The following is a 23,491-nucleotide window of genomic DNA, read 5'->3' as shown; positions in this document are numbered from 1 at the left end:
GTTGCTCCCTCACAGCGTCTCTTCTCTTGCTCCACCCAGGAACAAGGCGGAGTCACGGAAAGTGACATCACATCACGTGACTCCGCTGTGTTCCTGGGCGGAGCAAGAGAAGAGACGCTGTGAGGGAGCAGCGCAAAGGCAGCCTTTCAGAACTGCGTGAGATTCCCAGGACCTGCAGGTACAGCGCCTGACCGCCCGCTCCCACCCGCAACCCCAACAAGACCGCCCGCAACCCAACAAGACTGCCCGCTCCGCCCGCAACCCCAACAAGACCGCCCGCTCCGCCCGCAACCCCAACAAGACCGCCCGCTCCGCCCGCAACCCCAACAAGACCGCCCGCTCCGCCCGCAACCCCAACAAGACCGCCCGCTCCCACCCGCAACCCCAACAAGACCGCCCGCTCCGGCCGCAACCCCAACAAGACCACCCGCTCCTGCAAGTTTTTTGGCGGGACCCACATTCCAATGCAGTCCTCTAGTCTGGAACAGCATAGTTTCGTTAGGGAGGATCCAATCGGAAGCTAGGTTTTCTTTTTATGAATTGGTTTTGGGGTTTGAGTTAAAATAAAGCGCTGTTTTGCTACCAGCTGGTGTTCCTGACTCCGATTGCCCCAGAGGACTGTGCTTAAGACCCCTAACTGTGACGTTTATGGCCCTCGTGCTGCAGGGTTTGTCACAATATACGGTATATATATATATGATGTCATGGCTGATCGGTGTATATGGGTGATATTACAGAGCCAGCCTAGCAGGGGACTGGATGGCCTGTGTGGCATCATGTTCGCGTAGCCATGGTTCCTGTAGGCAATATGCCCCCCCTAATGCCCCCCTAATCAGCCCCTAGTTTACATTCTGCTTGTACGCACATTCAATACCCTCCAGCTGTCCCGATTTGTGCTGGACAGTCTCAACTTTGCCACTCTATCCAGCCACCCCGCCAAGCTTTACCTCCGCACTCGGGGGGATTTGGGGCCGCAATTCTGCAAACCCCCGATTTCATTATCCGGGGTCTAGGATACCGCGCATGTGCAGCGGTGCCAGTGACGCTCTCAATACCTCTGCCCCTGGCATCCCGATTCTCCGGGGGGGGGGAGTTGGGAATTTTAACGGCCGGATAAAAATAACAAGACGCGCATGTGAATTACGTGGAGTTTTAATGAGGAAAATTTGCAGTAAGCAATACAGTCATTATATGATATTATCTGGAATATTAAAGCGATTTGTGCCCGCGCAGTATATTTTTATATATTTCTATATTTTCATTAAAAAAACATTTTTGAGAGCATTTGCTGTCTCGAGCGACTTCATCGAATTTTAAGTGACAAATAATTGTATTTTTTTAAAGTTAAATGAAATGTTATTCGAAAAGAGAAAAGCTTTTAGGAAGGAGAAGAATAAAGCCGGGGGGGCCGGGGAACACCGACCGCTTCCTCACGTTTCATTATATTCTCTAAGCTCAGCTCCTTTCCTGCTAAAGGAACCGGAAAATGGAATTTAACAGAATCAAAAAGTATGATTTATTTTTATAATTTATAAATCTTACGAAAAAGTGCAAAAAGTAGCTGGAAATGACTTCATTTATTTGAATTTAATTAAGGACAGGAGGGAGGTTGATTTCGGAGGAGGGGAAATGTGAGAACAAGAGACCATGAATCTGGAAAGAGAGGGTCGGAGGCTGAGGTGGAATGGAAGGAAGTTTTACTTTACTGAGAGGGTGGTAGTTAAGTGGAACAGCCTCCCAGCAGAAGTGGCCCGCGGAGACTTTAAACATACTTTTCAGGTCTTGTATTAAGAACCTCACTGTGGGATATTTCTACTCTCGCGCTTGAGATGGTTCGATGATTTTTAAAAGCGTTAATAGAGCGTTAAGCATTTTAAGCCTGAGGACCTCTGAAGAAACAGATCCTCCTACATAAGACTACATTTACCCTCAAGCTCTTTTATGCGCTTTTCTAGTTCCGCACGCTCTTTTTTCCTTTGTTCCTCGATCAGCTTCATGGCCCCCTTTATAAATTCGATTTTCTGGTCTTTGCCCTGTTTTTTTTCTATCATTCTTTCGGCCTCAGACATGCAGACATCCAGGAAATTTAGGATTTTGGTGTCCATCTCTGGGTTGCGTTCCTTGTTGGTAGTCGTGTAGTTTTCAAGGGAAATGACGTAATTGGCTCCAAGTTCCTGAAATCTCTCGACAACTTCGTCGGTTCTCACATTTGCGGTTTTAGTAAGAACAACAATGGGAAAGATTTCTGGAAGAAAATGTAAAAAAAAATATATATTTATGGAAGAAACCAGAAATTTTAACCATGAACTTAATTGAAGTTCATATAAAAAGCAGGGAATTCGGGACAATAAGGCCTCTAAATATATATATATATTGTGATATTTTGGGATTTTTTTTTTTTTGATTATTAAAAAAATATTATTTTTCTCAATAATGGTGGCAGCTCGGCCTCTGTGACATAATTTGCCCTTAACATCTGTCAGGCTGCTTTATTTTTTAAAGATGAGATTTGTTGCCTGCTGCCAATAGGAAAGCAGCAATTTGCATATGATTTGCATATATATTAGTGGACTGAAAATCCGGTGTGAAATTTGACTGCTTTGTGAGTTCTTATGTAATTAGTAGGTTTTCTAATTAATAATACCTGTTATGTGGAAGGTCTCTAAGAGTAAGGTCAGAATGTCTGAAGATATGTGATCATTGAGGAGGCATTCAGCACTTTAACAAAAAAACAAACAAACACTGAATTAAACACATTTTTCAGTTGATATACCTAGAACGTGAACCTTTCTACCACTGCTATGATATACTAGGATACAGAAATATTGGACAATCCCATTTGGAAAATATTTGTAACTCCAGTACACAGACCCAGCACCTTTAGAACATAAATTTATGTCCTGGCGTGTAGACATCAAGAACACTAATCTAGTGGACTATTCCACTACACAAAATATCAGGAATGTTTCACTTTTTGTTGTTGAGACGTCTAGAACACTAAAAATAAAATGGCTCTTGCAACAATAACTAAAACATTGTATATTGTGTCTTCTTTATAGAGGTACCTAGAACATAAATACAGTTATTGACATTGTGATATCTGGAACACTACAATATTAGATCTATACCTTGTAGGTCTAAAACACCTAGAACACTGAAATCAATATGATTGCATGAGTTATTCGGTACCTGTACACAAATACCGGCAGCGTTATATCGGTTTCACAGATGTCCAACCCGTGAAGAATCTTTTCAAAAGTCCTCTCCATCACTCTCTCCCAACGCACCGCTCCTGTGTCCCGTACATTACCTTTAAGACAAATATTTAAAAGCAACAATTCAAGAAGACAAAATATATGTATGTGATTCTAAAACCACCTTTTGACATTTTTATAGCCTTTTCCCCCTGCACTTCCTTAGTAAATATCAGTGACTTTCAGGTCTCCCACTTATGGTTCTAGATCAGTACCAACCAAAAGACCAGATTTTGCTCGGTTTAATGAAAGCTGATTCAGTGATATAATGAATGCGTTATTTGGGTTATTAAGACAAAGCTAGTCCCTTACGGAACTGAGCTGCTATTTCCTGAAGCTCCTCGTCGCTTAGTTTGATTAATCCTCGGTTATCGGTGATGTAGATGCTGTCTTTTATTTTATACTCTCTCCTTTCCATGGTGATCGGCTCTTGACTTTGACCAGATCCAGCCTCGTTCATAAACTTCCGGTCTTGCCCCACACAAAGGCAGGAGTTGATGAGGGAGGACTTGCCGTGCCCTGCCATCCCGAAGACCTGGATACCTAGTTTCTGAAAGCCATGATCTGTACGATTTAGGGTAGAACCCGGCGTGTACTCCAACAGTCTACTGCGTATATCGTTATCACCAGCAGGACTCAGCATGTTTGGGTCTATACGGTGGTGGAACCTTCTACGGATCTGTCAACGCCAAAAAAAGTATGAGTCAAGTCCAAGTTTCCTGTTTAGCCCATAAACCCCAGACTCATATACCCCCTTCACTCCATAAACCATGGCATATACACTAGAGCAACCAGATGTCCCCTGTAACCGGAGATGTTTTGAATGCGTTACGCGAGGTTCCACAAGGCTCTGATGTGTCCCTGAAGAAGGCCTATAACACCTTTAGCAGACCAATTTCCTTGAACTAAATCCAGATCTGCTCCGCCACTTGGCCTGTGATGGAAGGGGGTAAATTAGTCGCTCAAAGTCCTAAAGAATAACACTTTGGACCATAAAGAATAACACGCTGGACACTAAACAGGGTCGGTGCCACCTATACGCAAAGTAGGCGCCCGCCTAGGGCCGGCCACATACATTCATTAGAAGCGTGGCCACGGCTCACGGTCACTATGGGGAGGAGGGGCTTGTGGGGGTGGAGCCAGAGGGCGGCAAAATTATGTTTTGTCTAGGGTGGCAAAAATCCTTGCACCAGCCCTGACCATAAAGAAAACCGCGCTGGACCAGGGGAGAGACTTTCCTGTTACACAGAATGAAAGTGAAAGAATAATCTGCAGAGAATCGCAAACAACTAAACGGAAATTTACACAAAGACTACAAGTGAGACAGACGGCAACCCCCCCCCAGGGCAATTAATGGGTTAACGGTTACCACCCCATATCCCCGTGCTCGGCATTTTAAGCATGCGCCGCGGAGCCTGGCCACCGAATAGGGAGATCTTCCCACGTTATCCCATAACCGGGAACTCTCAGTGTTTGCCCCGGTCTCTCGGGGGGTTTTGCCTCAATCTCAGGGTCTCAGGGGCAGATTCTCAGGGGTCACATAGTCTGGAGCCAACTCCTTCCTATCATCCCCCCCTGCTGGGATCATATATAAGACTCCCAGTGGGTGCCTAGTATGTTAATGGTTGATCTCCCTGCTTGAACGCAGGTGTTTCAATTAAGTGTATCTTTAAATAATGACAAGATTTCCATGATGACCGGTATTAGAGCAATTTGGTTAACGCATTCAAGAGTCACTATATATATAATCTTCACAATGGGCTATTGAAGGGTTAATACTTGAAGAGTCTCAGGGGCAGTTACAGGTATGAGGTAGGGGGGTTTCCACCGCGCCCACCCCCCCAAAAAAAAAACCCTGCCGTGTCCTGCCAGAATATGCCACTGCCTGCCTTCTACCTTCCGTCGATCAACCACATACCCCGACGCACCATACCGGGCGGTAATTAAAGTGAAATGCTTAATACTTATTAACGGGTGGAATGAGGCAGTAGATACTCCATACCCATCATCAGCGGAACCTGAAACATAATAACTACAATACAGACGGCTGCGCGGAACGTTCTGTGGGCATTGAACCCAAAATTCATCTATAAGTATCCCCCCTGCGTGGACAAATGCCGTATAGGCTGACTGTGTCATGATGACATCATAATCAGTGAGGAATATATATTATTTACAGACCTGCTCGGCGCTCCAGGCTCACGCTCCAGGGAGGAATAAGACACAGACGCAAGAGACTTTCCCGTTATAAAGAATGAAAGTGAAAGAATCTGCAGAGAATCCACAAAAATGGAAATTTACCAATTAAAGTGACAGTAAAGGCTAAAAGGGAACCAGCCAGCAAGTACAGGGTTAACGGTTAGGGCCAGAATAAAGGGGCTGCACTTACCCCTTATATTACATACGGGGCCCCGAAAACTCTACGTTTTATATAACCGGCTACTAAATAAAGAGAATTTGGGGTAATAAAGTATCATTTTTGTAACACAAAAATACAAATAGGTTTTGAACCTTAAAGACATGGAGTTTTTGTGAATTATATTTGTGGGGATTTTACAAATTTTACTTATTATGGAATTTTTCTTAAAATTCAACTTTTCTCAATTTCTTTTTTTTTTTTATTCACAAAAAGAAAATCTTTAAAGCACACCCCATACCGTTATTTGCAGAATATCTACACAAAGCATTTAAAAGGGGATCTCCCGACCTTTGTTTATTTCTAGTATCAAGTTAAAAATACGTTTTCTTTTTTACCCCAGTTGTAGTTTTTGCCCCATAATATAAAGTTTTCAGGCAGCTGCATATCAACCGTTTGTATGATTCTCGCTCTGTTATCTGATCCTCGATCTACTAAACCCCCCGACTCCTCATCATACTGCCTGTGGGGAACAACAGAATGGCTCAGTCTTCATTACCAAGTCGGACTCTCTGACTAATGAAAGTCTATGGAGGAATGGACTTCATTAGCATTGCCATAAAGCATCAGCTCAGTGTGGTGTTTGAGCCGGGAAACTCACCCAAAATATCACATGACTGACAGCAACGGCGGCTCCAGGTCTGCAGTTTATCGGGGCAAAATGAGTTAAAACCAGGTTTTTGTAAATTCCGACCAACATTACTGTATACAGCGCTGGGGGGTTATATTACTGTATACAGCGCTGGGGGGATTATATTACTGTATTCATTGCTGGGGGGTTATATTACTGTATACAGCGCTGGGGGTTATATTTCTGTATACAGTGCTGGGAGTTATATTACTGTATACAGTGCTGGGGGGCTATATTACTGTATACAGCGCTGGGGGTTATATTATTGTATACAGAGCTGGGGGTTATATTACTGTATACAGCGCTGGGGGGTTATATTACTGTATTCATCGCTGGGGGGTATATTACTGTATACAGCGCTGGGGGTTATATTACTGTATACAGCGCTGGGGGGTTATATTACTGTATACAGCGCTGGGGGTTATATTACTGTATACAGCGCTGGGGGGTTATATTACTGTATACAGCGCTGGGGGTTATATTACTGTATACAGCACTGGGGGTTATATTACTGTATACAGCGCTGGGGGGTTATATTACTGTATACAGCGCTGGGGGGTTATATTACTGTATACAGCGCTGGGGGTTATATTACTGTATACAGTGCTGGGGGTTATTACTGTATACAGCGCTGGGCGTTATATTACTGTATACAGCGCTGGGGGGTATATTACTGTATACAGCGCTGGGGGGTTATATTACTGTATACAGCGCTGGGGGTTATATTACTGTATACAGCGCTGGGGGGTTATATTACTGTATACAGCGCTGGGGGGTTATATTACTGTATACAGCGCTGGGGGGTTATATTACTGTATACAGCGCTGGGGGTTATATTACTGTATACAGTACTGGGGGTTATTACTGTATACAGCGCTGGGCGTTATATTACTGTATACAGCGCTGGGGGGTATATTTCTGTATGACATTAAATTTATTTATAAAGTGCCGGCAGGTTCCGCAGCGCTGTTACAGTCAGAAGAACAGTTTAGAAAGACATACAATAACAAACTGGTGCAAAGGAGAAGAGGGCCCGGCTCCCGGGAGCTTACAATCTAGTCGGTGGTTGAGGAGGAAGTGAGACAATAGGACGGTTTGGATGGGGATGAGTTAATCTGGTTCCGTTGATGAGTTGAAGCTGTTGATTGGTCAGATTGCTTATGATGATGGCTGGGAGTGATGGGAAGGAACGCTGTCGCTTCCCTGAACAGGTGGGTTTTTGGGACAGGTTTTGAAAGTTGCGTACGAGGCAGAAAGTCCTTGAGCTTTTAGATGAACTCTGAACCGGCCCCGTATAATGTATAGCCAAATCTAGAGATCTCTTCGCATGGATTACACATTTTACGGGGCCAACAGCTTGGTGTTCACACCTGAATTGCATTGTATACTGTGTGCATTTAACCCTTTGAGGTTTCCCCACACACACTTTATTTAGCTTTTTCCACAGTTAACACCAGAAACAAACACCAATAATGTGATACAATGTATGATTTTAATAAAGCGCAGCGTTTAGACGAGTAATGAAGGTTCCGCGCCAATGATGGCTGTCTGGCCACGTTCTTCTGGTATCTTTGGTATCCCGAGGGGTCCATTTGGAAGGGCGCTCATGGCTGCCATACCGGCAATGACTACAATGACCCTGCGGCAGCATTCAGGAGGCAGAAGTCTCGCTCCGAGAGAACGGTTTGGGCATGGTCCCTCTTTAATGTGATGTGAACCAGCATTCTAAAGCTTTTTATACGTCTAACCCCATCTATAGGTGTTTTATCCTTTGAAATGTAAAGCCTCATCGGTCTCGTGGTCCCGCTTCAAACACCAATCTAAAAAGCCTCACTGACACTGAGCAGCCCGGAAGCTCCACTCCCATTACTGACCGCCACCAACGCTCCACTCACCTTGCTTACAACTTCATGGGCTCCTCACGGAGTACCCCTAGGGCTATACCTCCCGCGAGCTCCCCGTAGTGTTACATTCTCGCAGATCTCTATACAATATTAGCACCGGGGTTGATTAGGTTCATATATCGGTCAGTATATACAATATATACAGATCACTAGTGTTTCAGCAGTCCAGAGTCTACTTGGTCTGGCGGCATTCAGGTGACGTTGAGCTGGTTAACATCGGTAAACCGAGTGCCCTCCAAGATGTCTTGCACATCCTTCAGAGACTTGGCCTGCCGTATCCTCTCCAAGCTGACCTGCGAGCCGGAGACGAGAGGACACGCAACTATTAGTACAGACGTGAAACATAAAATACACGGGTGACAAATAATCAGAGAGCTGCGACAAGCACCAGGTCACTGGGCCGAGGTCCGAGGAGGCCATGCAGAAACAGAAGAGATGGAAACGGTTCGAACAAACCAAGCAAGGACCACAGTGGTCTGTAATCGGGGTCGTCTTTACCTGCAGTGATTGTGACAGGCGGACGAAGTCCCTCTGCACCTCCTCGCTGGTCCCTAATTCCACTTGCAGCCTGGAAGTCTTCTTTCTTTCTTCCTTTAATGTCTCCTGGAGAGAAGCCTAGAAAGAGAGATAGGAATTACAGAAGAAAAGGCGACCGCGCGCCGCCATCGGAGATCTGTGGCCGTAATGGGGGAGGCCGTGAGATACCTTCTCCTCCTGCTCCGCTCGGAGGAGCTTCTCCTGGTCTGTGAGAGACTCCCACAGCTTCTGAACCTGGATTTCCGAGTCCTGAAGCTGTAACTCTATCTGGGAGCAGAGACCGGTACAGACAGAAGAGAAACGAAGAAAAAAAAATACATACATTAAAATTAAGGAGACAGTGAAACCAAAGAAAAAAAAAAAAAGAAGACACACACATGAAAATGAGAGAGCTACAAAAAAATACCACTGGGATAAAGCAATGAAAAGGAAAATAAATGAGTGCGTGATGAGAAAAACAGACAGAAAAATCCCAAAAATACAGGAAAAAAAGGGCACAGCAAGAAATTGCATTTTTATCCATTAAAAAACGTGTTCATGGCCGATCCACGTCCCATCAGTAACTCACCTGCTTCCTCTCCTGCTGCATCCTCTCCATCTCTGTTCTGAGACTGGAGAGAGTTGCTGTGAGAACATAAAATATCATATAAATAAAAAAAAAATTAAATAAAAAAACCCCCTCAACCACTTATCACGCAATCCCAAACAGGGAGCCGTTAGCATTAGAACGTCATCATGCCGCCACGTGCTCCCTGGATACATCGTATTCAACGAGTCAACAAAATACGTTACCTTCCATGATCTCTGCGGTCCGATGATGTCACAGATTGGTAGAAGGGGGAAAAAAAAACCAGAAAAAATATTTTACATTGTAGTCTCACTCCACTCCAAGCCTCCTCCACTCGCTAGTAGCCTCTCCATGGTTTTGTGTGAGTCTATAAACTTTCATCCCTTTTAGGCTCCCTCTCTCCGCCCATGCATGACCTCCTCCGACCCGTGATTGAGACTAACCCCTTTCCTCATTGTGATTTTCCTTGTCTCTCCTGAGCTGCTCCTCCAGGTCCTGCTTGGCCGCCGTCTCCGAGTTCAGCTCCTCCTGTAGAGTAACGACCTCTATACACAGCCGTTCCTGCCTGTGCTGCGCTGCCCTCTGCGGGGAGAGATGTATCATTACACATCCCGCCAGCCCTGCGCCGACCAAAAGCAGAGATAGAAGGGGCCGGTGGGAACGGGGTACCTGCACCGAGGACGTCTGCGCTGCCGGAGTCCCGGGGGGTGTCGAGCCGCCGACAGCTCTTAGCTTTTCGTTCTCTTCGTTGAGGACGTTCGCCTCCTGGAACAAGCGCCTGAAGGATGCCGTCAGCGCCGCCTGAGTGGCGGAAAAGTTTCCAGAACCCCCAAAAAAATTAGAGAAGGACGCATTAGAAAATAAAAGCTCGGGCCGGCGCTGGACGGAGCCGTTGCTCAGGACTCTCAAGCAGGTCAGCGATTTAGAAAAAGATGTGGAAGTGGACAAAAAAAATATAAATGCATAAAAATAACAAAACTCCTTTTGCCCCGAAATGGCAAAACCTTCAGATGCTTCCAGTGGTGGTCAGACGACATGTTTGTTAAGAGCAGAAGTTCTAAATGTGGAGCAATCACCGTAGCAACCGATGCAATGTTCCTGCTGACCGCTTCACTTTGGACGAGAATCGCTCTTGATATATATATGGCCGGCTGCGGTTATTTTTTGGATATTACACAGTATCGATGATATTGATGATTTTTTGGTAACCATGCATTGCAGATAAGAAGTGGGTTTTGGACCTGGCCACGCCGGAGTCGGCTCGGAAAGAGAGCCGCTCACAGACCACCCGCTACTCACTCACGCTCCTATCTCAGCGCCGGATCCCACTCACCATTTGCCGAGTTGTCTTCTGTTGGGCGTCAGACAAGTTCCTCTGCAGAGCGGCCAAAAGTTCTTCTGAGCTCTTGATCTGATCCAGCAGCAGCGTGACCTGCAGGGAAACACGTATAATACATGCCTTTCACGATACGCACGGAACGGGGGGGTCAATCGGTGGCCACCGGGGGGCGCAGCTCTTCTCCAGGTCAGCTTAAGACCCCCCCCACAGAGAAGAGCTAGAAAAAAGTTCCAGGGAGCCTATATATATATATATATATATATATATATATATATATATATATACACACACACACATTACAGGGCAATAAAGGGGGGAGTGAGCACTCACCTGGTTAGCGCAGTCCTCAGAGCTGCATCGCAGAGCTTCCTTTTCGCGCATCACGTTCTCCAGCCGCTCATTGCTGCTCTGCAGGGCCAACTTCTGCTGCGCAAGCTGCGAAAAACCAAAAAAAAAACAACAACATATGGATCACTTTCTAAAGCCGGACGATAAACATGGTACTGATTCCTATCGTAACGCCCTGCGGCAGCCCGGAGGGGTAAGGACGTCCGACGCGTTTTACACACAGCCCTCATCCCAACGTCTTAAAGCCAGCAAATCATTTCCACGTCATTCCAAACTTTTACGCATCAATAAAAAATATATATATTTCAAAGCTATTTGTTTGAAATGAAACGTTCTATCTCTGAAACAACTGGAAATATATATATTTTTTTCTTTTACGGCCCCTTTAAAGTCACCGGGGTCCGGGATCTACCAACGCAACCGCCAGATCCAACTGCTTTTTTTTTGTAGAAGCTGCAGTACTGGATCTGCAGCTGCCTGCTTTGCCACTGATTGGCTGTTTCAGGCGGGCGATCAACACCGGGAATGGGGGGGGGGGTCTGCCAAGCATGTGCAGACTGGGGGGGTAATTAATACACATATAGAGAGACTGACACATCAGCTGGGAGGGGCAAATACAAGCAGGGGGGTCACAGTAATTTAAAGGGACCTCTCATGCGCATTAAAGTAACTTTTTGGCTGCTGTTTGTCATGTGGCGGGTCGGTACCACGTCGACCGCCCCCCCCCCCGTCCTGATTGATTACATCTCTACGTGTCGGAGCTTCCTGTTGAATTCGTGATGTCGGCCAACTGGCACGGCGGTGATTTCCTGCTCTTTGTTTAAACGACGCGCCCCTCGGCAGAACAATGCTTCCTCCGGCACTCAATCCGGCGTTACGGTCCTCGAGAACCGATGAAACCGCGCTATAGAATTCAGGGGATTAAAGGGTTAATTTAAAAAATCAGCATTTGGTGTATGAGAAAACCCAAAATGTGACGTTTCCACAGCAGCCCTATTATAGAAAGACAGAACCCGCTGGCAGATCGGCCCCATTCGGCCCCCGTCTAGTCGCCCGCTTCTCCTGCTGTAAAGACTTAATCAGTCGTTGGTCTTGTCTTAGATTAATATAGCACCATCATACTCCGCAGCGTTGTACAATGTGTAATATTGATCTATATCGCGCCATCATATTCCGCAGCGTTGTACAATGTGTAATATTGATCTATATCGCGCCATCATATTCCGCAGCGCTGTAGAAGTAGTGGTGCACGTTCTGCTGTAGGAAGCGCTAGGCTGGCCATGTATCATGTATAGTTAAATCAGTGAGATGTCCTGGATAATGTATGGTTAAAACCTGCCTGTGTCAGCACTTAGAATAGCAAAGCAAACTCTCTCCTTAGTGAATAAGACCCCAGAGAGCATCCACTGGTGTTAATGCTGTAACCGGGGATCGCCATGATAAGGATACGGGGACATGTTAAGGTATGTTGGGGATCGCGTATAAAAGGTGATTCTGGTGCCGCTTCCGCCATGGCAACGGGGTAAAATGGGCCAAACCTTTGCACCAGAATCTGCATGGTTCATCACCCGCATGCGGTGCCCAAGCCGTGTGCGGGTCGCCCCTCTAATTACCTCCTGATCTGACAGCAGTTGGTACCCGGCGGGCGGGAGGTAGATGCACTCGGGCACTAGGGTTGCCGTGGAAACCAAGGATGCCGTATCCTCCTGAACCTTTCTAGCACTGGAGAAGGAAGAAATGGAGACACAGTCATAGCCCCGGGCGAAGGCTTCGGCCGCCATGGACAGCTCAGGGTCATCGCCGGGACTATCCGGGCAGGCGGCAAGAGCCCCCGGCAGCAGGCTAGCCTCGTCTGGCTGGGCCATGGCGGAGCTGTGGAGGGGGGAGGGACAAAATGGGGGGGTTAAGGAGAGTCAAGTAAAGATACGCATTTCATAAACGGAAGTAAAATATTATATATTATTTATTATTAATAATTATTATTTATTATTAGCCAATACTAGATAAAACGTAACCGTCTGGCACTCTGATGGTTAAAGTCTACCTGCAGGAAAATGGTTGACCTGCTAAAATTATGAGTTTTAATCAAATTGTTCCCAAAATATGAATTCTGGGTTAACTGTTTCAGAGCCGGATGAGCTGCGAGACGCTAAAACAAGAAATTAACCATTTGAGTGCCAGCTGGTGCAGCTTAGCATGCACTTTACCCTGGCTCTCGTGGGGTTAAAAGTACGCAGTGGCATGTACTATGCAACATACATGTTTTAGCAGCGTCCGTACGTTTTGTCCCGGTAATGGCCCATCATTTGCAAGAATACAAAGAGCAGCCGCAAAAACAACCGTGAAAGTACGGAAAGCGGGTTACCATAACTACCTGGGCGAGTCTTTCTTTAGTTTTTTTCACTTTTTGGGGATTTGCCCGATTCCTCTATTTTCTTCCCCAACTTCTGTCCTTATGAATCACCGCAAATCCGCATCCGCGTGGGACACGTTTCCGTATCCGCTCGGCAATCTCCGTCAAAGCTCGGAAGCTTCAGTCTTTCACTGATCGGCAATCTCTGTCACGGCTCGGCCTGTTGTCGCAGACGGATCCTAGTCCTGGACGCGCGTCGTTTCCTGTCACGGGGCCTCTTCCCGCGCTCAGGAGGATGTGTGGCGTGTGCTTTGTCTGTGAGAAGATGGGCGAGCCGTCCGTGTTTTATTAACCAAGATAGAAAAAACTTAGACATCAGTTAGCAACAGATAACAAAATATGGAGGCCATGTGAGTTACTCCATAAGCGCAGTTCCAGCTGCGAGGCTGAGGATGCTGAGAGTTGTCAATAGAGAAGGCCTATGGCTGGTCACAGCTGTAGTGTGTGTCAGAAACATTAATGGCAGCCATTGTGTTTTTTGCATAGGCTTGGTATAAGAGTTAAGTGCATACGCTGCTGACCTGCATTCAGGACACCAGCCTGGAGATAGGCCTCAAAATCATGGCTTCACCTGGGTTCCGCTTACATCTCTGGACCACCTAAATAATAGCCAGACTCCACCCACATAACACCTGGACCCTGCCCACATGTTTAGGATCCACCTACCTCCCATCTAGCATCCTCTGGCATAACACCATGGTTCCACATCCAATATGGCATCCGTGTCTAAGAAGGCCTTCCTTACAGTAAATTTTTTTATAGAGCTCTAGCAGATTCCGTAGCGCTGTTGCAATAAGGGTACAGTGAGAATAAATTAGACAATTTAAATATCATTAACAGACTGATACAGAAGGAGAAGATGGCACTGATTCTGGGAGCTTACGATCTATTTTGTGGTTGAGCAGGAGGAGAGACAGTAGGGGAGGGCTGCTTGGGTGAGTCGACAGGCCCAAGGGATTTAAACATGGCCGCTCAGAGCTCTCCTGAGCAGATCAGCCGCAAACATCCTTTACCCAGAAATATCAACAGGAAGCAGCCGCTCGTGGGGGGTTAAAGAGGAAAGACCTTCACACTCGGGTTACTCGGCACGTCTTATTATACGGTGAACACATCTGGGTGTCACCGAGCAGCACAAGTCTCACCGATGATAACCAGAACCCTAATGCAGAACTGGCCGCCACATTGTGTAGAGCCCACTGAAAACCAGTACAACCCCAGCCACCAGACTGTGTGCAACCCACTGAAAACCAGTACAATGCCAGCCACCAGACTGTGTGCAACCCACTGAAAACCAGTACAACCCCAGCCACCAGACTGTGTGCAACCCACTGAAAACCAGTACAACCCCAGCCACCAGACTGTGTGCAACCCACTGAAAACCAGTACAACCCCAGCCACCAGACTGTGTGCAACCCACTGAAAACCAGTACAACCCCAGCCACCAGACTGTGTGCAACCCACTGAAAACCAGTACAATGCCAGCCACCAGACTGTGTGCAACCCACTGAAAACCAGTACAACCCCAGCCACCAGACTGTGTGCAATCCACTGAAAACCAGTACAGTCTCTGCTATGAAATGATCTGGAGCGCGGTGCCCGCCGACTCACTAAGTCTTTAAAACGCTGTTGACTGGAGTGACCCCATCGCCCATATTTTCCGGAACACGTATGTGCTTTGATGACCAGCGCAGGTAAAGCGCTGCCGTGTAGTATGCAGGATGTATAGACTCATGGAAATGAACCAATGAGTTATACATCCTCCATACTGCAGGGCAGCACTTTATTCGTGCTGGTCATTTTGACTTCTCATACACCAGCCGGCTGCTCCGTGTGACTCTCAAGGAGTGTGAGGGTCCTGCGGTTCTTTTTCCTGTTTTCACGAGCGGTTCCCCTTCTTGGTTCTGCTTTATAGGAGATGCTGGGAAGGCAGGATGGAGGCCGAGGGGTTCGGACGCTCCTCCTCTTCCTCGCACCCACTCGGCAGCTGTGCTCAGCTCTCTCAGGGGAGCGGGTTCTGAGAAGTGTACGGTCCGGTGAGTCCCATGCGCAGTCCCCTCCGCTGTGCAGCGTGCCGCTCACTCACCCCTGGGGCAGTGGATGATGCCGCTGTGGCTTCTCATCCTCTGTACTTGCTGCCCCGTTTCAACCCATCTGCCGGAGGACAGAGGCAACATCACTGTACCTGCTGCAGGTAGGGCATATTATACCCCGTCCACTGACTGATAGTCTGCCCCGCACTGTGCTCTGCTTTCTGCATGCGTTCCGGTGTCTGCAAGTGTTCTCTGTGCTGAGCACTCTCTCTTTAACTATTTATAGAACATAGAACGTTGCCTATCCCCTCACTGTATTACCCCCTAGCACTTCTGCTGGGAGGCTGTTCCACTTATCCACCACTCTCTCAGTAAAGTAAAAATACCTTCCATTCCATCTCAGCCTCTGACCCTCTAGTGTTAGATTCTGGTCTCTTATTCAAACATTTCCCCTCCTTTCCTTGCTTTAAGATTTTAGAATCAACTGCCCTTAAAATCTGGCCTCCTGCCGAGTCAATCCAAATGTACTCCGGCTGGACAGTCCTTTAGCGGGCTCTGCAGTCCCTGTCTAGTTAATGGCAGTGTACTCTGCGCTGTCCCTATCTTTGCAACCTATCGTTCTGCTCATCCTCTTACATTTCCAGAACGCGGTGCTGTATGCCGGTATTCTTTAATCAGTGATAATACCGGTGGTCGGCGCTGCTGATACACGCATTTTATTTCTTCCTCTTTTGCTAGGTAATGCCTTATTGCCCTGTGGCCCCGCGCCACCGCCACCTTTTACATTACGATGGCGAATGGAGGAGGCTGAGAATGACACGCGGGGAGCCCTGGCGGTAACATCAGAAGGCTTGGAATTTCATTCCCCATCGCTCATGGTCATCAAACATGCGAGCCTGGAGGATTCTGGGAGTTACTCCTGCTCAGTAGACAATAAAATGGAAAATTATGTCATCACGAGAGTCCAGAGGACAGGTAACGGCGTAGAGTTCGTAAGCAAATCCACGTATTACCCCTCCATTCCCTATAAACCCCTATTACTGTATATAACCCTCCCTATAACCCCTCCTATTACTGCATATAAACCTCTCTATAACCCCCTTTGTTACTCCATATAACCCTCCCTATAACCCCTCCTATTACTACATATAAACCTCTCTATAACCCCCTTTGTTACTCCATATAACCCTCCCTATAACTTATATAACTACTTAGTCAATATAGCTCTTTCTGTAACCCCTTATATTATGCCATATTACCATATCTCCCAAGTGTCCTGGTTTTCATGGGCACTGTCCTGCTGTCCCTTACATTAAAACACAGGTTGGGGAGATCCTCTGATCTCCTTTGATAGACCCAGGAACGTTCACCCCAATTGTCTCCTTCTCATTTCAGGCGTGCAGAACTTGGGTGTTGACCCTGAAAATGAGACTCTGCTTTCATGTGAAGCTCCTCGGAACTGGACCCATCTGTTCTGGTACCGAGGTGACCAGGTGATTCTGGAGGAAACAAGAGGACAAGGGGCCAGCCGTAGCCACGTAACGCTGGTGGGGAACGAGACTTATCTGTTAATCACCTCTGTCACCCCCGAAGACGCCGGGGTCTACCACTGCCATCAAAATGGATTGAATAGCTCCGTGCGGCTGGTTGTGACACAGAGGACAGGTGAAGCTCTGGAGCTGCAGCCACACCAGGGGTGCCCAGCCTCCAGTTCCGTGGAATATTTCATTTGTCTAGGGCCACTTTTAATGGTCACCCCTGGGGGAACCCCAAATTCATGGGTTCCTCCACAACACTCATACTCGCTACTCACACCCCACCATAGTTCTCCGCGTGTTCCCTGAGCTACCCTTTTACCACGGCACAGATTTTAAAAGCAATATGTTGGTGCGAAGCGCAGAATATGGGGGAGATCAGTAAAAACATTCCATGGGTTTCCATGGTGACTACTCCACATTTAGATTTCTGCCCTATTATTGTTCCTTAGGAACACAGTCCATCGCTTCTTTTGGGAAATGTTCACTCGCTAAACACTCGACAAATGCTCTTCAATTTCTTCCCCCGACAGGTTTGGAGATGTTTTTCAGCGAGAGATATTGGATCATCGTGGCTGCGGCGCTGAGTTACTTAGCACTCTGCGGCGCCGTGATGAGCTTCTTCGTGTGCACGAGACGCGGTACGTGGAATATCTCATGTCACATGTATTCATGGCATTAAGGTGGCGTGCGTCTGCTGTGTGCTTCTATGGATTATCCATCAAAAGGGTCAAAGGAAAGAGAATGGAAAGAGAAGGATAATAATCCCATCATGGCCGGAGATAGATGGAAGAAAGATAGATAAAAGAAACCAAGTGGCCGCTCGATACTAAGTATCCTCTACCCTGTCAGGGGGGTTAATATGACGTGCGTGGCTTTGAGGTTCAAAAGCTTCTTATGTACTTTGTATCAATGCAGACATTAACGAGAGACTTGGAAGGGGTTAAGTTTTACTACACGATTTGACAGCTTTTGGTCCCTGTTGGATCCCACGGGTCGGTGTGAATAGGCAATGCCAAAGCGTGCCATACTGGTGCCAAAGCGTGCCATACTGGTGCCAAAGCGTGCCATACTGGTGCCAAAGCGTGCCATACTGGTGATAAATGGCCATTGGGTTGGTGCCATTTTTTGCAGCCGATCCCATCCTTTAGTGCGCGGCTGCCGTGTCAGAGTGAGAGTGCGGCTCTGCATGCCCTAAACGCTAGGAAGCTTTTCCTCCCCGGTCACAAAACTTGTCGTGTTCTGTGCAGGAAGACTTGGTCTTTTGAGATGCTCACAATGGGTTGTGTCCGACGGGCTTGGGGACTCCCATGTTCTGGGCAAATGTATTTTTATCCACAGTGGGTTTCCTTTGCCCCTTTGACCACCACAGACACGTCAACCAGATACACGTATGTAGGTCTTGCATGCTGCCGCTTAGCAATATGTGAGATACATCCGTTTGGCGGGGAAAGTGAGTCCAGTAATCATGGTGGCTCCACTGAGGTCCACTCTGTGTGCCTTTTTTGGGGGCTCTACTAGCCATGGTCATCACACGTGAACAGGATAAGCTCTCCGTGCTAAAGCGTACATGTGTCTTGTATGTATCCGTGCCACGTGGCCATTCTGTGTCTTGTGCATTATACGATATAGCATTCTGTATCCAGATCCACGTCTCCTAAACTGTAACGTTATTTGTCTCACGGCAGGAAGATCGAAGCAGCAGCCAGTGGCCAGGTAACCCCTTCTCCGCTGGTTTTATGTTTTTTTTCCATTATTAGGGTTTTTCATATCAAACTGGTTTGCATCTTTGTCTTCAGATTCTATAAGGTCAGCAGCGCGGCCAGGAACCTATACACCAATGCAGCCAACCAAATGGAAGGTGAGTAAAGGACGCATAAAACACGTGGATCCGCACGGCAGCCGTCACGTCTCTGCTCAATCCGCTGTCCCCATCTCTGCCTCCAGACACGGAGCGGAAGCCGGCAGACGGCACCTACCAGAACATCGCCGGGATCTCTCTGAAACGGAGGAGTAAAGAATGTTACTCGGACTGCAGCTCCTTCATGGAGAACTCTTCGGGTGAGTACTTTAGGAGGAATGACCTATACAATAATCACCAATATACGTCCCCCAGTCACCCCGCCGTTGGGTCTGGTGGCCCCTTATAGACCCCAAAGCTGGCGGTGACATCACTAAGCGTATCTCATACAAGGGAAAGTAGGGGAGAACATAAACATTCTTAAGGGGGAGTCCCATGGAAAACAATCAGTAATAACCCCCAGCGCTGTATACAGTAATATAACCCCCAGCACTGTATACAGTAATATAACCCCCAGCGCTTTATACAGTAATAAAAACCCCCAGCGCTGTATACAGTAATATAACCCCCCAGCGCTGTATACAGTAATATAACCCCCCAGCGCTGTATACAGTAATATAACCCCCCAACAATGTATACAGTAATATAACCCCAGCACTGTATACAGTAATATAACCCCCAGCGCTGTATACAGTAATATAACCCCCAGCGCTGTATATACAGTAATATAACCCCCAGCGCTGTATACAGTAATATAACCCCCAGCGCTGTATACAGTAATATAACCCCCAGCGCTGTATATACAGTAATATAACCCCCAGCGCTGTATACAGTAATATAACCCCCAGCGCTGTATACAGTAATAACCCCCAGTGCTGTATACAGTAATATAACCCCCAGCGCTGTATACAGTAAATTAACCCCCCCAGCGATGAATACAGTAATATAACCCCCAGCGTTGTATACAGTAATATAACCCCCAGCACTGTATACAGTAATATAACCCCCAACAATGTATACAGTAATATAACCCCCAGCGCTGTATACAGTAATATAACCCCCAGCGCTGTATACAGTAATATAACACCCAGCGCTGTATACAGTAATATAACCCCCCGCACTGTATACAGTAATATAACCCCCAGCGCTGTATACAGTAATATTGGGCGGAATTTACAAAAACCTGGTTTTAACTCATTTTGCCCTGATAAACTGCAGACCTGGAGCCGCCGTTGGTTGCTGGCAGTCACGTGATATTTTGGGTGACTTTCCCGGCTCAAACACCACACTGAGCTGATGCTTTATGGCGATGCTAATGAAGTCCATTCCTCCATAGACTTCCATTAGTCAGAGAGTCTTGCAGGGTGATTAAGACTGAGCCATTCTATTGTTCCCCACAGGCAGTATGATAAGGAATCGGGGTGTTTTGTAGATCGGGGATCAGATAACAGAGCGAGAATCATACAAATGGCTGATATGCAGCTGCCGGAAAACATTTATATTATGGGGCAAAAACTGCAACTGGGGTAAAAAAGAAAACAGAGCGATATTTATGAAAACTGAAGGTTTTTCTCTTAGTAATTAGTATTATTGTCTTATTTTTGCCCTTTTCTGATTTACGCCTGGAGCAGCCGGCAGGTAGAGATCTATGGCCTGTATAGCCTGTGGTGTTCTCTGCCGGCACACGCCATGATGGCGTCAGACCATACATGAGGCGCACACGGTAGAGAGTTCATGTCACTTCTGCTTCTGGCGGTGAAGTCACGCATCAGAAAATTAACCAAACGTTTGTGGTTTTAACTTAAAACAAACATGAATACGAGCAAAACTGCCCCTGAGCCAGAGAGGAACATGTCTATGCAAAAGAGAAGCTTCCTTCCGACACTGATCCCTGCCTGTGGCAAAATCGGGACTGCCCCACGCAAAGCAGGACAGTTGGGAGGCATGCTCACCTCGTGTACATTATAAAGTCATTTTTCAGACACAATTTTTATCAGCTTTTGAGGAAAGTTTTATAAATTCTGATACGAAATGAAAAGCAATTTTTTTTCACGTTTTTCTGTCGGTTTCTGTATTTTTGTTTTTCGATGCGCCGTCCGGTTTCGGTTTCCTCTGATCTGGAACTTCTCTGAACCCAACAGGAGATAACTACGAGATCGCGGACGAGGAGAACACGCAGGGTGAGTTACCGAGAGCCGCACGGATTATAAAGCGTGAGCGAGACGCCGAGTCTCAACAGAAATCTGGTAATAAAATATCAATAAAGGAAGTTATTCGGCAAAAAAAGAAATCACTTCCCTTTTTGTAAAAAAAATCTGAATTTCTCATAATATGCTCACCGAGTTCACCTCGTTTCAGATGGAGCCTCATATCTGGAGCCAAACGCAACCGCCGAGGATCAGATTTCTGATGGTGAGAGAGGGATAGAGGGGAGGAAAAACAGGGGGCAAACGAAGTGCGGGGGGGGGGGGCGCAGGATGGTGAACGAGGCAAATATTAGAGAAATATTAACCATTTGCATGCAGCTGCTGTATGTTTCCCCAGAGCAGTGAGAGGACATATAACATTCACACAAACCTTCCACCAGCACCAAGATAATCAAATCCAACAGCGGCAAACAACATAGAAACATATATATGAACCTGTCCATCCTGTCTGCCTAATACTTTCCTTAGTCCCTGTGGAACAGCCTCCCAGCAGAGGTGGTAGAGGGTAATACAGTGAGGGGATTAAACATGCTTGGTTTTTCCGTTATCGCCTTTAAATTAAAACGTCGTCTCCATGTGGTTGCAGTTCCCCCGATCGGTCGCGTCCTCGCCATTACACTGACTCGCTGCTCTTGTCCCCCAACAGGCGGCTGCTACGAGAACCCAGACGGGGAGGACGTGGAAGGTACGTGAATACGACCCGAAGCTTTATAGGAACGCATGTCACGGAACGCGGACGGGTCCTCATTCACCTCATTGTCTTTTCTAGATGGAGAGCACTACGAAAACGCAAGCGAAGCCATTAAGGAGACATCAGAGGGTAACGAACGAGGCCTTTCCATCAATTTACTCCGTTCAGGGATCACTCCCCCTACGCCTCGGATTAATTACCGTATTATCCTGATTAATTAAAATCTTAAACCCCTATAATCGGGGGTTTCGATATTCTCAAGGTCTCCGTGCCGTCCGCTTCCGTGTCCTCGTCTCCTTCCGTGTCCCCGTCTCTTTCCGTGTCCCCGTCTCCTTCCGTGTCCCCGTCTCCTTCCGTGTCCCCGTCTCTTTCCGTGTCCCCGTCTCCTTCCGTGTCCCCGTCTCGTTCCGTGTCCCCGTCTCTTTCTGTGTCCCCGTCTCCTTCCGTGTCCCCGTCTCCTTCCGTGTCCCTGTCTCCTTTTCATCACTTCTCTTGCCTCTTCTTTTCCTTCTGTCTCCTTTCTTCGTCTGCTTCTCCTTGGAATCAGATCCGTGAGCCCTTGCTGTGTCTTCTCGGACTAACAGCCAGCTCCCCATGGGGCATATTCCCTAAACTGTTAGCCCCGTGTGGCAGATCACTCTGGGTCGGGGCAGCTGGATAACTTCCGGGTCCCTGTTTCAGGTTCACAGTCATATGAGGACATGATGGGTTCCATGCGCGTTCCAAACACCAACCACGTGGGTGAGGAGAGGGAGGAAGGTGAGAAGATATTTCGCTTTCTGAGGCTTCTTTTACTTATTGGTGGTTTTTTTATTATTAGTTTTTTATTGGTTTTCGAAGCGGCTCTCTGAGGACCAGCAGAGGTTCTTACAGACGATTTCCATGCCGCAAAACGAAACAAAATATTTTATACCTAAAAAAAATAAAAGTACCGGTAATTTTAGTTTGAAAATATATTTAATTTTACTTTTCAGTTTTGGTTTAATGATGTCACGGTGACATAAGATAGCGGCCCCTATACCTAAAGTTACAGAAGTAGCGTCACAGATAAAGTGCCGTCATTCCTAGGCAGATGATGTAAGAAAAGCAAATCAACGCGATCACGGGCTGCTGCACTCGGGGGGGTAGAGACCAATCACCGATACCCTGATAATACCGGATAATAATACCTGATAATAATACTCGATAATGATACCCGATAATAATACCTGATAATAATACCCGATAATAATACCCGATAATGATACCCGATAATGATACCCGATAATAATACTCGATAATAATACCCGATAATAATACCCGATAATGATACCCGATAATAATACCCGATAATGATACCCGATAATAATACCCGATAATAATACTCGATAATAATACCCGATAATAATACCCGATAATGATACCCGATAATAATACCCGATAATGATACCCGATAATGATACCCGATAATGATACCCGATAATAATACCCGATAATAATACTCGATAATAATACCCGATAATGATACCCGATAATGATACCCGATAATAATACCCGATAATAATACTCGATAATAATACCCGATAATAATACCCGATAATAATACCGGATATTAATACCTGATAATAATACCCGATAATAATACCCGATAATAATACTCGATAATGATACCCGATAATAATACCCGATAATAATACTCGATAATGATACCCGATAATAATACCTGATAATAATACTCGATAATACCTGATAATATCCCTGCCGGTACCCCGCCGTGGCACAGAAGACGGGGGTTATTCTGCTGATTGTGTATTTTATTTCGTGCCGCAGACACAGAT

The 23,491-nt window shown here is 46.6% G+C and overlaps 1 protein-coding gene across 1 annotated transcript; it reads right to left on the bottom strand.

Annotated features, from left to right (window-relative positions):
• Window positions 1–8,396: 8,396 nt before the first annotated feature.
• Window positions 8,397–14,108, bottom strand: LOC149285719 (rab GTPase-binding effector protein 2-like). The gene is made up of 9 exons (XM_089494813.1): window positions 14,077–14,108; window positions 12,611–12,869; window positions 10,980–11,084; window positions 10,644–10,742; window positions 9,980–10,111; window positions 9,754–9,892; window positions 9,311–9,366; window positions 8,704–8,820; window positions 8,397–8,498 (listed from the first exon to the last, which is right to left on the bottom strand). The coding sequence occupies exons 1-9, from the start codon at window positions 14,106–14,108 to the stop codon at window positions 8,397–8,399; spliced, it is 1,041 nt and encodes a 346-aa protein (XP_089350939.1).
• Window positions 14,109–23,491: the final 9,383 nt, after the last annotated feature.

Source organism: Sceloporus occidentalis, unplaced genomic scaffold (assembly GCF_023333645.1).
Source record: "Sceloporus occidentalis isolate IW3139 unplaced genomic scaffold, rSceOcc1.0.p SCAF_76, whole genome shotgun sequence".
Taxonomy (NCBI): domain Eukaryota; kingdom Metazoa; phylum Chordata; class Lepidosauria; order Squamata; family Phrynosomatidae; genus Sceloporus; species Sceloporus occidentalis.
The sequence above is the reverse complement of the archived record's forward strand: the minus strand, read 5'-3'. Positions and strand labels throughout refer to the sequence as shown.